The following is a 15,000-nucleotide window of genomic DNA, read 5'->3' as shown; positions in this document are numbered from 1 at the left end:
GATTATTCTGGACTATATAATGGCAATGAAGAAGAAATAAACTTTAAGTACAATCCTAGTATAATACCTGAGCCCATCAAATGCTTCAAATGCCCCACCCACCCCGAAAAAAAAAAATATTGAAGCAATTCAGATAGTAGATAGAAGCGAATGAAAGTTTGTTTCCAGATAAAAGGGTATTTGGTTTATTATTTTACCGTGTGAATGCAGCTCCATCTTCCTGTACATACTGAGGTCAAGAGAATGTTTCCTGGGGGGTGTTTGGGGGATAGAGCCTTTCCTCGGGCACTGCCCAAAAGGCACGCTTAGTCACAGCAACCTAAATTGTTAGATTTGGTTGGTTTATTGGTCAGTGCATTTTTAGGGGCGTTTGGAGTATGTGAATTCCTGTAGATTTTGCCGAAAGGTGGGTTGGGTTCTTTTTTGGAGTTTTTAGTTTTGGAATGTCAGTCCATAGAATTTCTGAGGTGGAGGGTAGGTCCATAGTTTCATTGGCCGGTTTTAACCCTTTACCGGGCACACATCTTAATTACCTCATATACATACATGTATTTAAGTGATCACATATGGTCACTTGCCCCAATAAAGGGTTAAGTGTTTTCATTTTTGCTGTGTTTAAGTATTTTCGTTCTCAATTATTATTATTTAAGCCTGTTTTACCCCATAATTTCCCTGATATTATTCATGCCCTCCCCTGCTATCGGGATTATGAAATCAAGGACGTAAAAGAAATGATATGCAGACACGAATGGTAACGCCACAGATAAAGGAAAAGTTTGCGGAAAATACCGCCCTCAGCCTAAGTCCACTCGGTGCTCCCAAGTTTCCTGGTGGATGTTGGGAGGCAGAGCATTAATATTTTTGAAGTTGAGTTAGGTACTTAGGAAGGAATTACTAAATATTTTTTGGGAATAAAATTGGCCTTTTTATGCACTTAATTATTTGTGGAGTATTTTCATTTTTCTGCACAATTAAAGGTCCTATGCTCCAGAAATATAGGTTGAAAACAGATCAACTAAAAAGAAAATGGTATATGAAAAAAGTTATGTCAAGCATTATCCACTAGGTCATGACTACCCCACTTGACAATACTAGCATTGCGTCTTGTATCATGAAATAATAGTATTGTGAAAGATATAATGGTTTACTAATGCTTTTATTTATTTTTTTAACAGTAACCAGTGTTCTAGATGCAAAAGTATACACAATTACCCTTTTAAGCATTTTTACTGTAAAATGTGGAATTGTGTCATTCCAACAAGAATATTGTGAACCATGTAGAATATTGGCATTACTATAAATGTATAGTCATCACTAATGTCTAAAGCTTGTTTACATAATGCAATGTAATGTATTAGCCATATAACTGTCAGGATTAAAGACAACTCATTTTATCTATTTATTTTTATTTTGCAGCTTCTCAGCACCAAGGGTATCTGCATGATGGTCTGAAGGAAGTCCAAGGAAAGATTCGCAAAGGGTCAACAGGGTAAGAAGAATTGCAGTAAATGTTGGATATGTGTAAAAATTTGATTTGAGTTCATTCCCCCTAATCCCATGCCTGTTGTTTCTGTGGAGGGGCTTAGGATATAATGCTGAGGATCACTCTTGACTTGGCTAATTTTGCATGGTCTTTTACCCTTCCCCTTTTCATTTCCTTCTCTTTCCCAACCCCTTTGCTATCTATTTCCTAAGGTGTGAGAGCCGTGCTGAAAGGATGAAAGGCTGACTTTATCCTACCTCTTAATTTTTCCCTCATTCACATGTTCCTGCACCTCTACAAACATCTTGAATACTCTGTTTAGTCCAGCCAAATGGGATCATTTTTGTAAAGTTGATGTGGATTTTCTCTCACTCCCTACTCCTATATGTCCTTTGTTCAACCCCTCCCCTTTTCTCACAAGAGGTTTCCACATCTCACCCAGTATCTCTTCTTCATTCCACTTCTATCCCCTGCCTCTCCCAGTTAAATTCTTCAGCCATTCTAAATTCAGACATACCAGTTAACACCACAATACCAGACACTTCTATCACTACTTCCCTAGTGCCTAACCCTCTTCCTCCTTGCCCCAACTCGTTGCACAAGACAAACTTCACCCCATCGTCTACTCAATCCTTTCCCTCCACCCCTGAAAAATATGTCCCCTCTACTCATAAGAAAACAGTTTGTCAGGCCTCCCCAACCAAGTCCACTTCAGAAATTTTCGAAGACATTCAAAATTATGTAATCATGACCCAGGATAACACGACTACACCAGATCCATCCTCCAATCTCGCTGCCCCCATTCCTTGTCTGCTCAAAGTAATTGCTGACATCCATCCTTCTCTTACTCATGTTCCCCCTACACCCTTTCCTTGCACTTCCTCCCAACACACCTTATTCCATCCTGCTTTGGCTGTGTCATCTCCTCCCCCCCTTCTTTCCTGGTCATTCCTTTTGCTTCCCCCTGGATGTAACCCCCTTTTCACAACCCCCTTCCCTGGATTCTCTACCTCCTAACATTTTTCTTGAAACTGATCTAATTGTCCTTAAACTCCCCTTTTTCCTTTGTTAATCCTTACTTTTCCCAATAGATATCCTTACAAAATCCCATACTTCCTTTGACAACTTCACTACCTTCCTGAACTGCCATACAGACTTTGATGTGTAGCACATTAAATCATCAACCCCCTCTTTATTCGTTTCACTATTACATCTTTCTGTAGTGCTGTATTATCTTTGATGTCTTGCACATTTATTTTGCTTTGTAACCATTTACTATAGACAAAGCCTTGTGTGGATTTAATTTCTTATATCAATCTTAATTTTTACTTATTTATTTTCTCTCCAACCCCCCTTCCAGAATTGTGATATTTGCTGGTGATGTATCTCCAATAGAAGTAATGTGTCACCTTCCTGCCGTTTGTGAGGAGAAGGACCTGCCATACATATACACACCATCCAAACAAGACCTGGGAACTGCAATGGGACGAAAGAGATGCTCAGTCATGGTGCTTATTCGGGAGCACAGCGATTATCAAGACTTGTATGATAAAGTTCTTGAAGAAATTAACAAAGTGCCCAAAGTATTTTAGGCTAACTTTTTGTTAGTGGTGTGCTAGATTTGTTTTCTTTTATATTTTCTTGTATCTTTTATTATTATCTTGGAAAGTATGTGGATTACTTTTGTATACACAAATATTTCTTAGCATTCCTTGTTAATGTTTGTTAATTTTTCAAAAGTCGGAGTTCAGTTCAAGAATTTATATTGTTATGGTCAGGATTTCTTGAAATTATTGATATTGAAATATATTCCCACTGTGATGAGAACCTTAAGAAATATTTGCTTGTTTTCATAGGTACTTCATTTTCAAGTACATATTTGTATAGAATAAGTATTCATAATAAAAAGAAATTTCTTTTTTAAATAAATTGCCTTTTCAGTTTGTAATCGATCCTAAGATATAAAATTACTTACATGGAGACACATGTAAGAGGGGTTTTAGAAATAGTTTACAGCACTGATAAATAACATTTTTACTCTTCATTTTATTACTGGTTAATGATTATAGCTAGAAGTGCATATGAAAAAACAGATGATTTACCTGAAATTTAACTACCAGAACAAGCTACATATTATTTGTTATCCTTAATTTTTTAAATTTTGAGCTTTCATCTATGGGTCATTTGCTTGTCTTTCTGAATAGTCAGTCTTTAACTTCAACTGAAAAGGAGAGTAAAAACCTCATTCAATCACATTCCTATGTATATAGTCTCTTATCCACATAATTTTTACACCCTCATCTTTGACTGGCAAAAGAATGTACAATCTTGTATTTGGAATGATGAAATATATTAAGCAAATACAAATATCTAATGTCCCATGCTTTGCAGAGACTTAACAAAACAATGAATCCTATCCTGATTTTGGCATATCTAATATATTTCTTGTGCAGACCAGTTTAACCTCTTTGTACAAGACACTATCATTAGCAAAGTAAATTATAGTATACAATCCTGGTTAAACAGAATAGATACTGAATTACATTTTCAGCAAGGGATGGGGCAGAGGGGGTTGGTTCTATTTTAAAGATCGTAACTATTTAGGTCAATGGTAAAACAGTGATGTCCACAGGAAGGGATAAAGAGAAAAGATGGAACACTGAACTGAAGTATATCTTTAATATGATGTGTGTGTGTTACTGAGTTTCTAAATTTCTCTTATGAAAGGAGATAATTATTTGACAACCTTGTGATCTGCATAATAATTTGTTCACTTCACTGGTTTGCAATAGTTTTAACTATAGATACTTGAAAGGAACATGTCGGTATGAGGAAGAAAAAAAAGTGAGCACGGCTTCTGCAGTCATAAACACTAAATATGGCATCAACATTTTCCTCATCAAAGATTGTATGTACAATTGAAAATATACAGATTTTGACATATCTACATACTATTGTAGGAAAAGAAATCCTGAACATATTTCTGGAATTAGACTAATGGAGAATACATTTAGATAAATCAATCACTTCCACAGGTGTGCATTGATGGCAATATATTTAGAAAATAGAAAAATCAGAATTGGGAATATTACCAGTATAAGAATTAAATACAAAGACCACTTTGGTTTTATGCAGCTACAGAGATTGCACATTTATCTATATTATAAAACCAAAAACAGTTTGGGTCAATGGTATGAAGCCATGTTAACCTTCAAAAAATGTAAACATCAACCTTTGCAACTATTTCTGAAGTAAAGATACCTCACTGTTGTATCATATTTATACATATGTACTTTACATTACACTAAATGATTAAATTACTAAATCTCATTCCTTGGGAGGTAAGCTATAGAAAATAATTACATAACATATTACTGAGGCTGAAGTTTGAGAGCAGCAACATTGAAGGAATCTCCTTTATGCTGTGCTATAAGAGATAGCAATTTCAACTTATTCTGGTGAGCATTGGAGGACTCAAGCTCATACATGGTTGCCAAATTCAGGATGATAGCTTCGTGCAAAAATCTGTCAGGTTGCGAAAAGACGGCACCTTCCACAAGCTTGATGGCTTCTGTCACCCTACCCGTGTACATGAGGCAAACTCCTAAATTATTAATAACCTGCAAGGAGAAAGAACGCCAATTAGCTAGCCAAAAACATTTCACTGCATTGTAATTTTGTATTAAAACTGAAAATATACATTTAATGAGTTATTAGCCAAAAAGCATATTAACATTCAAATTATAATTGTATATTTTGTAGCACTTTTTCTTACATTTTAAAGGAAATATATAAATACTGATATTTCAAGGTACTGCACTAAAAACTACAGTATAACATTTATGAAAAATAATCAAAACATACCAAACCATTGTTGGGGTTAATTTTGTGGGCTTGTTGTAAGATCTCTGTCGCATCCTTAAATGCATTCTGTGCTATTGATATATATGCAGAATGCAGTAAACCTTGGACTGGGTCATGGTGTGGTGGTGGGGGAGTATGTTCTAGATAGTGGTTGAAAGTGTCCTGGAAGAAAAGAGGAGACAAAAAATAATATAATAATAAACTGCATGTCTAGTTTGTGTTTGTATGCAACAAGTGTAGATATGGGTTAACTTCGGTTTTCTGGATTTTTGAGGCATTATTCCTTAATATCAAATTATCTGCAATGAAAGGAAATGCTCTTAATGCCTTGACCAGTCCTCTAAGAATACACAAAAAAGATCTACCTTTATTCCTAAGACATATCACAAGTAACTACAATATATAAGGTTACTCAAAACAAAAATAAATATTACCTGTGCAGCTGTCACGTCGCCCAACTGCAAGCAAAGGCGACCGAGAGCAGAGTATAGTCCTGCAGCTGAATTTGGATCCTCCTGAGTGAGTCTCTCCAAAAGGGACCCTGCTAGTCGGAAGTCCTGAAGCCATATGGAGTTGGAAAATGTTTATTAGTCCAATAATAATGGAAATACTAATTGAAAAATAAATTAACAGCAAAGCATATTAAAATTTAAGAATCGAGTGTAAACTGTCTGCGGCAATCTAATGCATTCTCCATGGTATAAGAAAAGAATGTGATGAAGTTCTTTACATGACAATAGTTCGGCCAAGATAAAATAGGTTTATAATGTAAGGAGAACAATTATTATCATAAGTTACAACATATAAAATAAAAGATATTTCACAAATACCTTACCTTCAAACTGACTGCACAGTTTGTAATGGAATAGAGTACTTTCAACCGCCTTGTTCTCCAAAGCTTCAGCGAGTCGTCGCGCATGTTGCTGGTCATTTCTAGAGTGCTTCCATCTTCACTTAACCCACTACTTAGGTTTTCAATGATCTACATCAAACAGAAGGGTTAAAAATTTCAGTTTTGTGAAACTGGTTACAATTTGTTATTACCAGTATCTTATCCACATCATACCCAGAAAATATGGAAGTAAAAACATATTTACCCGATTACAGTTCCTAAGGAGTGCATTCAGGCGGTCAAGTGCCTGAGTGTGTTTTCCCAGATACTGAGGCAGCTCTGCCACTAGCAACCTAGGATGTTGGTTTGGTTCAGTCAAAATGCCAATTTTAAATACATTGCAACACTTTGTTACAATAGTTTACGATATTTAATCAGAGTGTTATCTCCTAAATTTGGTGGATATTCATGCCTTACAAAATGTTGATTAAGGTTTACTTTCCATAAAGTATGTAAATGCATTATTAATTTTACTATCAGTATTGTAAAATATTGCCTCAGTTTGCTTTTTCAAAGGAAGCAAGTATATACATTAATGAATAAAATTTAACTAGACAATATAAAAGAAAACATTTAGAATATATATATAAACAAAAAATGTAAATGAAACATAATACATTTGTATATGATTATTTTTATCAACCAAAAGGATTGAGCATATAGAGTTATTTGGGATGAAGAAACGAGAGGAGAAGGAAGAGAATAGAAAGAAAAATCCGTACGTTAGAAAAGAGATGGAAAAGAGAGAACTTGAAAAATATTTATGTTGAAGAAACAGGTGAGGAAATAATATTGGAAAAATATTAGCACAAAAGAATCTTCCTACCTGAAGCCAAATGGCACCATAGATCCTCTCCTTCCGCCATACAACTCGGGGTAGAACTCAAAGTACAAGTCAGGAGCATCTAAATCTCCAAAGTACTGGCATTCCACTTCAGCAAGGGAGAATCTTCGCAGTTTTATCAATAAGGCTATTCTGGTGAACCACAGCTGCAGGAGTGGGAAAATTCTAAAATGGCCATTTTTATGATCTTGTCTAATGAAGTGACATATTACCAGTGCATAAAATGATGAATTCTAGAGGACAAAGGCTTTTCTTGTTCCGTCACAAGTCCTTACTTGTATTGAATGAGCTGTGTGTTTACTCGGATGACCTGCTCTTCCTTCCCCTTGTCCATAGACTGTAAGAAGCTGAGTTGTTAAATTTACTGCTGCATGGTAACATCCAGCTGCAATCAACTGACGCAGACCTCTGTCATCCTGTGTAACTGAGGCAGCTGTCAAGACCACTCTCTTCGTTGCAGCATCTTCTCCCAGGTAAGTGCGTACAAGATTCTTCACTGGGTCACCCTAGAAAGAGAAGAAGACTTGTTTTAAAATTGTGAATGACAGACAAAAGCTGCCAAAAATTCTAGATTATGAAAGGACCACTAACACATTATTCAATCTTTTAAAAGACAAAAAGCAAATTTTGAAATTGCCAAAATCAAATTTCAAGAACTAGGACAAAGTTCTAAAGGCCAATTGTTTACATGGATTCTTTGTGAGTTTTGGAATTTTCATTTTAGATCAATTATAGTTGTATGTAAGAATATAATGCCCACACCCACACCCACAAAAAAACAGAACTCGTTACTTACAAAGTCCTCCTTTACTGCAATTCCTGGCATGGTAAGAAGATCTTTTTCAGGAAAGTAAGTTCCAGGAGGACTTGTTGACATAGCAATCAATGCTTGTTTAGTACTTTCTGAAGGAATCCAGGCATCATGTCTACGGTCTGCATCACTTGAAAGCAGACTTGCAGTAAAAACATCTTGTTCTGTAGCTGGTGTCAGAAAGGAATCTGGAGAGGGTATGGCATTGCTGATATTAAAGCTATCAGTTGGGGACATATAAACGGGATTTATCATTGCAGAATCGCTGGTATTTCCTGGAGTCTGACTACCAATGCTATCAAATGGATTTGAGGTTTTAGTGTTACTGAAGTATTTAAATAGCTTAGACTCATTCTGTCGGCTTTTATCACCTGCTGATTCAGATGCTGCAGTTAACTTCATGGATGGTTTTGGGCTTGTTGGCTTGCTGCCTGTTGATGCCTGCAAGTTGTTTGGAGGAGCTGATATTGCTACTATTCCCATAGCAACATTACCAGCATGGATCAATGTGGTTTGTGAAGGAGAGGAAGGCTCTGCTTCTTCTTCAATACTTGCTTGCTGAAACTTTACTGTGGTTGCCTCTACATCCATGCTGGCATTAGGAGATGTGTCAGTAACAAGCATTGAAGTGGTCATGCTCATCATCATGGCAGACTGAGAAGGGGTAGACGGGGTTGGCACAGGTAGATTATTTGCAGGTAAATTAGTGGTAGAAGCAACAGCCTCTTGGTTCTGTGGTGTTAGTGGAATGTTATGATGTGCAGGTGAGGAAAAGCTCTCATGAGATAGATGTGGTGTATGAAGATTAGTAGAGTTAGGCTGAGGTGTTCCAGGACCCCCTAACTGAGGATCAGGAGTCACACAAACAGGTGGTTGGTACGGTGATCCTAATGGCACGTCCCCTTGGCTTGGAAATGCATTCCCAGAGGTTGTTATATTGGCTCCAGGACTTGAGAATGAATTAGCCTCTGGAGGGTAAGTCAGTTGCTGATTGGCTATGGGGGTTATATATGGAGTGCTGATCTGTTCACTGGTCGCTGGAAGTGCAGGTGCTACTCCGCCCACCTGATGGCTTGTGAGTGTTGGCTGGGCATTCTGAGGGGTTCCTGAGAGCTGGTCAAAGATGCTACTGGAACTCTGGTCGAAGTAATTACTGAGTGTGGGTGGCTGGTCAGACATGTCCTACTCTAATATTTCAATCTAGAAAGAAAGGAGAAGAAACTGATGAGAACATGCATCATTAATTTGGTCTGAAAAAGTCTGAGACTTTATGATCACATATGCTTTCAGCAAAAACAGCAAGTACAAGCAATTTGAGTACCTAAGCATTCACAACAAGCTAGCTTTCATAACAAAGGGTCTACAGTTCTACAACTAAAAAGGCAATTTCATCACATATTAGTTGGAAATGATTTTCTTTACAAACATTTCATATAATTTCTACTTGAATTCAACTGCACTCTATTTTTTTTAGAAACATCTATACAAAAGCAATATATGAAATTACAAATAGCTGTCATTTACAAAGCCACAATTCTATGAAATTGAAAAGGCAACAGGCACTACAAATTTCATATAACAAATATCTGATAAAGACCCTATCTGAGTAAATCAAGGTCAGTCAAAATGTAACTAAAAACATTACATGCACAAGGCAATAAAACAAAGTTACGACAGACTAATTACTAGTACAAAATATCTGAAGGAATACCAGGATTAGTCAAAAGGTTTTTGTTAATTATGGCTTTAGGGTAGAGTAAACTGGGCTACAATAATGAACCTGTTACTTCTTGTCCTTGCTGGCCACATGTGAAATGAAATTAAAATCGGTGATGTGCTTGAGCCCCTGCTTTTTTCCCTGAATGAAAAGTGTCCTGCCATTCAAAATCCAAGAAAGAACAATCTTAGTCTGACATTTGTCCTTTTTTAAAACTGAGGCCACACCCTTCTGAAAGGCTGTGCACATCACTGACTAAAATATATACTGAGAGATAGACTGACAGACAGACAGACAGACAGAGAATGAGAGAGAGAGAGAGAGAGAGAGAGAGACAGACAGAGGTAGAGACAGACAGAGAGAGAGAGAGAGAGACTTAGAGAGAGAGGGTGAGAGAGAGAGAGAGAGAGAGAGAGAGAGAGAGAGAGAGAGAGTGGGAGAATGAGGGAGAGAAGAGAATGAGAGAATGGGAGAATGAGGGAGAATGGGAGAATGGGGGAATGGGAGAATGGGAGAATGGGAGAATGGAGAATGGGAGAGAGAGAGAGAGAGAGAGAGAGAGAGAGAGAGAGAGAGAGAGAGACGGAGAGAGAGAGAGAGAGAGAGAGAGAGAGAGAGAGAGAGAGAGATGAAAGAGAGTGAGAGAGAGAGAATGAGAGAAAGAAAGAATAAGAAAGAAAGAAGAGAGAGAGAGAGATGAGAGAGAGAGAGAGAGAGAGAGAGAGAGAGAGAGAGAGAGAGAGAGAGAGGAGGGAGAGAGAGAGAGAGAGAGAGAGAGAGAGAGAGAGAGAGAGAGAGAGAGAGAGAGAGAGAGAGAGAGAGAGAGAGAGAGAGAGAGAGAGAGAGAGAGAGAGAGAGAGAGAGAGAGAGAGAGAGAGAGAGAGAGAGAGAGAGAGAGAGAGAGAGAGAGAGAGAGAGAGAGAGAGAGAGAGAGAGGGAGAGAGAGAGAGAGAGAGAGAGAGAGAGAGAAAAAGAGAAAGAGAGAAACAGAGAAAGAGAGAGAGAGAGAGAGAGAGAGAGAGAGAGAGAGAGAGAAAAAGAGAGAGAGAAAAGAGAAATAGAAAGAGAAAGAGAAAGAAAGAGAGAGAGAGAGAGAGAGAGAGAGAGAGAGAGAGAGAGAGAGAGAGAGAGAGAGAGAGAGAGAGAGAAAGAAGTATAAAGTTGGAAGAAGGAATGGAACTAACAAGACAAATAAAAAAGAAAAGAGCGAGAAATAAAGTTGAAAGTATTAAAGGAGAAGTATACAAACTGTTGACAAAAAGCCAAATTTAATAAAATATTTAATATACAAATCATCTAAAATGAGTAATTATTAACAGTACTTGCCAAATAAGCTCTGTGAATTACATATCAAATAAAAAAAAAGCTAAATGCATCTTAAAATTAATCCATGCACTTGTTACTATCTAGTGTGTGTGTCTGCCACTGTATGCTAGTATCCATTACGTATTTTTGAAAAATGATAATAATGAATACAAAATAATGAAAATGAACCATAAAATAAGGATTCTCCTCTCATACTCATGCCAACTAAACTGTGATGCATAAAAGAAAAAAAAAATGAAGAAATCCTCCTAGTTTACCCTAAGTCTTTAGAGTCCATCCTTGTGGAGATACAGGAATCCCATGTATGTAACAAAGACAAGTATTAAGAAATGGGCGAAGATCAACACATCATCACGTGATTTTCCACTTCATTCGTTAGAGTATATTGTAACCACACAAATCTAGAGCACGTGGGACACTAAAGAGACATGAAAAGAATGCATACTCACACTGGAATGGACTAACGGTTTGGAAGGACTGCCCCTCTCAATTCAACACTGGCACACCGTTATTACGAGTGCATAACTGTTGGCCTCCGTTCCTGGAATTGGGTTGGCAGAAGGATGTCGGATTCTGGTGAACCTGAACAGAAGCTATTTGTGTTATTAATTTTGCAGATTGCATCTTGTCAAAGACAATCAACATCTTATATCAATCAAAACTTTTGCATTATAAAAGGTCCATTCTTTTCTCCTCTTTGACTTTAGTACATAAACCACGATAGGAGTCCTGTGGTCATGAAGTTTAGAATAAGTTTACGTCTAACACAGAAGTTAAATTTTTGACCAACAATACTTTCCTTCAAAATAAGACAACAAGCGATCAGACGCAATGCGAACAGACTCAAATCAAATATGCGATTAACTGATGCGTCACATTTCCTGCAAGAATGGTTTCCTGACATGTTACTCATTGCAAAACTGATCAGTTAGGTATTAGCCTTTTATCTTTATTTTCAAGGAAAGACAGAATTTGGATATTTAGTATGTAAATATGCCTAAGGGCAGTTTTGATATTTTTCATGAAGCTTTTATGTATATCAACCTGACCTGGACATTCAATGCATATGCTGGGTGATTATTAGTATTCTTATCATTTGTTAACCATCTCAAATGAAACACGTCTTTATTTATCAATTTTTATTTTTAAGTTTTGTATAGTAAATAATAACAAATATATATGTATAAATATATATATATAACATGAAAACAACAACCTTCAGCAATGAACCTAGCTAAAAAAGAAAGAAAAAAAAAGAAAGAAAAGAAAAAAAGAAAAAGAAAGAAAAAAAAAGTATATAAAAAGAATGAGAAAGAGGCAACAAAATCAAATGTCTACAATCAAAAAAACATTTGTTCAGAGTAAAATTTTGGGGGAATGAATCTCTAGCCAGAACTGGTATGCCGTTTGACAATAAGTGAAACTATTGACTGGACTGGTATGCTAGTAAATCAACAGATAATTAAATAAAACACAAAAATTAATACAAATGGGTTATTTTCCTTGTGTACGGATATATCTATTAATGAATGCCCTATATAAACATGTGAAAAAAGGCTAAATGCATTAAGTCTCAAAGATAATCAATTGAATAATCCAACAATTCAGTTTGTATCACCAACAGACATTCCATATCAATCTTTCTTACAAAAGAAAATCTGTGTATACATACATACATACATATATTATTTATATATATATATATATATATATATATATATATATATATATATATATATATATATATATATATATATATATATATACATATACATATACATATACATATACATATACATATATATATACATATATATATATATATATATATATATATATATATATATATATATATATATATATATATATATATATATATATATATATATATATATATATACATATGCATATATGGCATAACTTCCTTTGTTTTGCTCTCTATGGTTTCAAAATGTAATGTTGATATTTGCACGTATCCCTAAATGATCACAACTCATACTTACTTAACTTCCAAACTTGTCATTCTCCACAGTCAGATCTTTCAAACAGGCATAAAACACCATATGTAACATTTCACATGAAACCTTTGTGTGTAGTTTGTAGCTTATAAAGTCAATAAATATTCTCAAATAGGCAAAATTCTATGCCTTATTGACAAAGATGCATTGCCCAGCTTCAAGCAAGCTACATAGTGTATCACCCGAAAAACTCAACACTTATCCATCACCAGATTCCTTCTTTTTCAGAACCACTAAAAGAAAAAACTAAGTCAAGCTACCACCTATGTGCAACCTGTTTGGCTAGTCTATAATGCTTAGAACACAACTCTATAAAAACAAATTACTTTGTAAAAAAGTAAGAACTCCTGTTGTCATTTCTGGTAATCTGAAAGCAACCTGTACTTTCTCTATAATCAGTGTCTCGGAATAAATACTATCACACCTCTAATTATCACATTACACTAGGCACACATACTGTTTATCATAAAAATTTAACCATAGTCATCTGTTCAGATTATATTTTCTTAGCATGTATTATCTTACAACTGAGTTTTCCATATTAATATGGTCAGGCAAGAATATAGGAATGTTTATTCAATCTTTAGAAATTTAGCCATCACAGGAGATAAAAGCTATACTCATTTATGCACTATTAAATATAAACTTAAAAAAACACCATATCTCTTTTCTATGTTTATCAACCAACTGTACCATTTGTGCTATAGATATAATCACTCTATGATCTACTGGTTAAAGTCATGGAAATCACTATGACCATGAACCTGATTCATATGCTCTGCAAATTTCTGAGCACAGTCAGAAGCAAAATCACGCTTACATGATTCTGTATGAGCCAATTTGTAAAGTACAAGGAATACCAGACAGTGAACTAAGGCGGTGTACATGAAAGTTACAGTCCGTGCTGTTTTGTTGCCTAATATAAACCTTCCCATTGACAAGGTCACTTTTTCAAATGGGCTAAGAGCTGAATACCGGCGTAGCTTCTCTTTACGCGAGAATGATGAGAAGGGATCTAGTGCCTCTTCGTACTGGCTACTATATCGTGATTCTGCTGCAGAATCTTCACTGCTTTGTCGCCCTTGGTAAGACTGGAGAAATCTAATCTTTTCATATAGTTTCAGGTTATCAGCACGAAGATTATCCAATTCATTTTGAAGAAGTACTACTTGCTGACTTTTTCCAGTCAGTTCAGCTTCTAACTCCTCATTACGTTGACGGAAACGCTCCCTCTGAGAAGAAATGATTGGTAAAATAGATTCTGCTGCTGAAGAAAAGTCTGGTGGGATTCCTCCTTGTACTGGAGTTGGTGTATCAGTGACTGAAGACTGAGGGGTACCGAGAGGAGGGGTGCTACTTGTAGAAGCCCTAACTGCCTCGGCTACTATTTCTGGCACTGAAGAACCTTCACCTTCACCACGGTACAAAGAGGAAAGGGTCTGGACTGATGAGAGGTCAGATTCAAGGTGTAATATCAAATCCTTTTGTTCAGCAGCAAGAGAACGTAGTGTTGTGAGCTCCTGTTCGTACTCTACTGTCTTTTTATTCATATTACTATTCATTTGTTTTAGTGCAGTATTTTCATTCTGCAAAACCTTTGTCTTCTCTAAGAGGAGCACTTCTAGTGGTTTAGAGGAGCTTTCAAGACTGCTCTCTTCTCCGCCATCCTTAGAAATGGAACTAAATTCAACAGACTTCATGATACTCAGTTCCCTTTTGATTTCATCATAATCCCTTTGCTGCTGAACTTTGGCTTCCAAGGTAGCAATGGTATGAGTATTACTTTCCTGATTTTCTTCAAGGGCCCGAATTTGGCTAGAGGAACTTTCCCTAAGAAGATTGAGGGAATTCTGCAGCTGCTTGATATCTTCTACCAATTGGGATATTTCCTTGTCCTTAGATGCCAATTCTATCTCAAGAGATGATCTTGCTAAGGTCTCTGCAGACAGTTCAACTTCATTAACAGAGGTACTCATGACAGACATGTTTTCTGTCAGTGAATTATGAGCAGCAGTTAAACTCTGAAGCTGTTCCTTGAGCTGTGC

The 15,000-nt window shown here is 36.3% G+C and overlaps 3 protein-coding genes across 6 annotated transcripts in view; 1 reads left to right on the top strand and 2 right to left on the bottom strand.

Annotated features, from left to right (window-relative positions):
• Nucleotides 1–3,412, top strand: part of NHP2 (NHP2 ribonucleoprotein) — a 4,785-nt gene extending 1,373 nt beyond the window's left edge. Inside the window, exons 2-3 of the mRNA XM_027364683.2 lie at nt 1,417–1,489; nt 2,844–3,412. Coding sequence (XP_027220484.1) covers nt 1,417–1,489; nt 2,844–3,075 — 305 coding nt within the window. The 3' untranslated portion in view covers nt 3,076–3,412. The remainder of the gene's footprint in view (nt 1–1,416; nt 1,490–2,843) is intronic.
• Nucleotides 3,413–3,728: 316 nt separating this feature from the next.
• Nucleotides 3,729–15,000, bottom strand: part of LOC113812756 (trafficking protein particle complex subunit 12) — an 18,164-nt gene continuing 6,892 nt past the window's right edge. For 2 of the 3 annotated variants that reach the window (XM_027364680.2, XM_070131724.1), the window contains exons 2-10: nt 11,387–11,519; nt 7,880–9,094; nt 7,359–7,589; nt 7,066–7,229; nt 6,445–6,532; nt 6,183–6,329; nt 5,782–5,904; nt 5,348–5,509; nt 3,729–5,103 (exon numbers count right to left, since the gene is read on the bottom strand). In XM_027364680.2, the coding sequence (XP_027220481.2) occupies nt 4,855–5,103; nt 5,348–5,509; nt 5,782–5,904; nt 6,183–6,329; nt 6,445–6,532; nt 7,066–7,229; nt 7,359–7,589; nt 7,880–9,073 (2,358 nt within the window). In that variant the 5' untranslated portion in view covers nt 9,074–9,094; nt 11,387–11,519 and the 3' untranslated portion in view covers nt 3,729–4,854. The remainder of the gene's footprint in view (nt 5,104–5,347; nt 5,510–5,781; nt 5,905–6,182; nt 6,330–6,444; nt 6,533–7,065; nt 7,230–7,358; nt 7,590–7,879; nt 9,095–11,386; nt 11,520–15,000) is intronic. The other variant, XM_027364681.2, reaches the window with a different exon arrangement.
• Nucleotides 12,063–15,000, bottom strand: part of LOC113812757 (protein CASP) — a 9,414-nt gene continuing 6,476 nt past the window's right edge. For both annotated transcript variants that reach the window (XM_070131725.1, XM_070131726.1), the window contains exon 2: nt 12,063–15,000. This exon is cut by the window's right edge and continues 830 nt beyond it. In XM_070131725.1, coding sequence (XP_069987826.1) covers nt 13,681–15,000 — 1,320 coding nt within the window. In that variant the 3' untranslated portion in view covers nt 12,063–13,680.

This window comes from Penaeus vannamei, chromosome 17 (genome assembly GCF_042767895.1).
Source record: "Penaeus vannamei isolate JL-2024 chromosome 17, ASM4276789v1, whole genome shotgun sequence".
Lineage (NCBI taxonomy): Eukaryota > Metazoa > Arthropoda > Malacostraca > Decapoda > Penaeidae > Penaeus > Penaeus vannamei.
The sequence above is the reverse complement of the archived record's forward strand: the minus strand, read 5'-3'. Positions and strand labels throughout refer to the sequence as shown.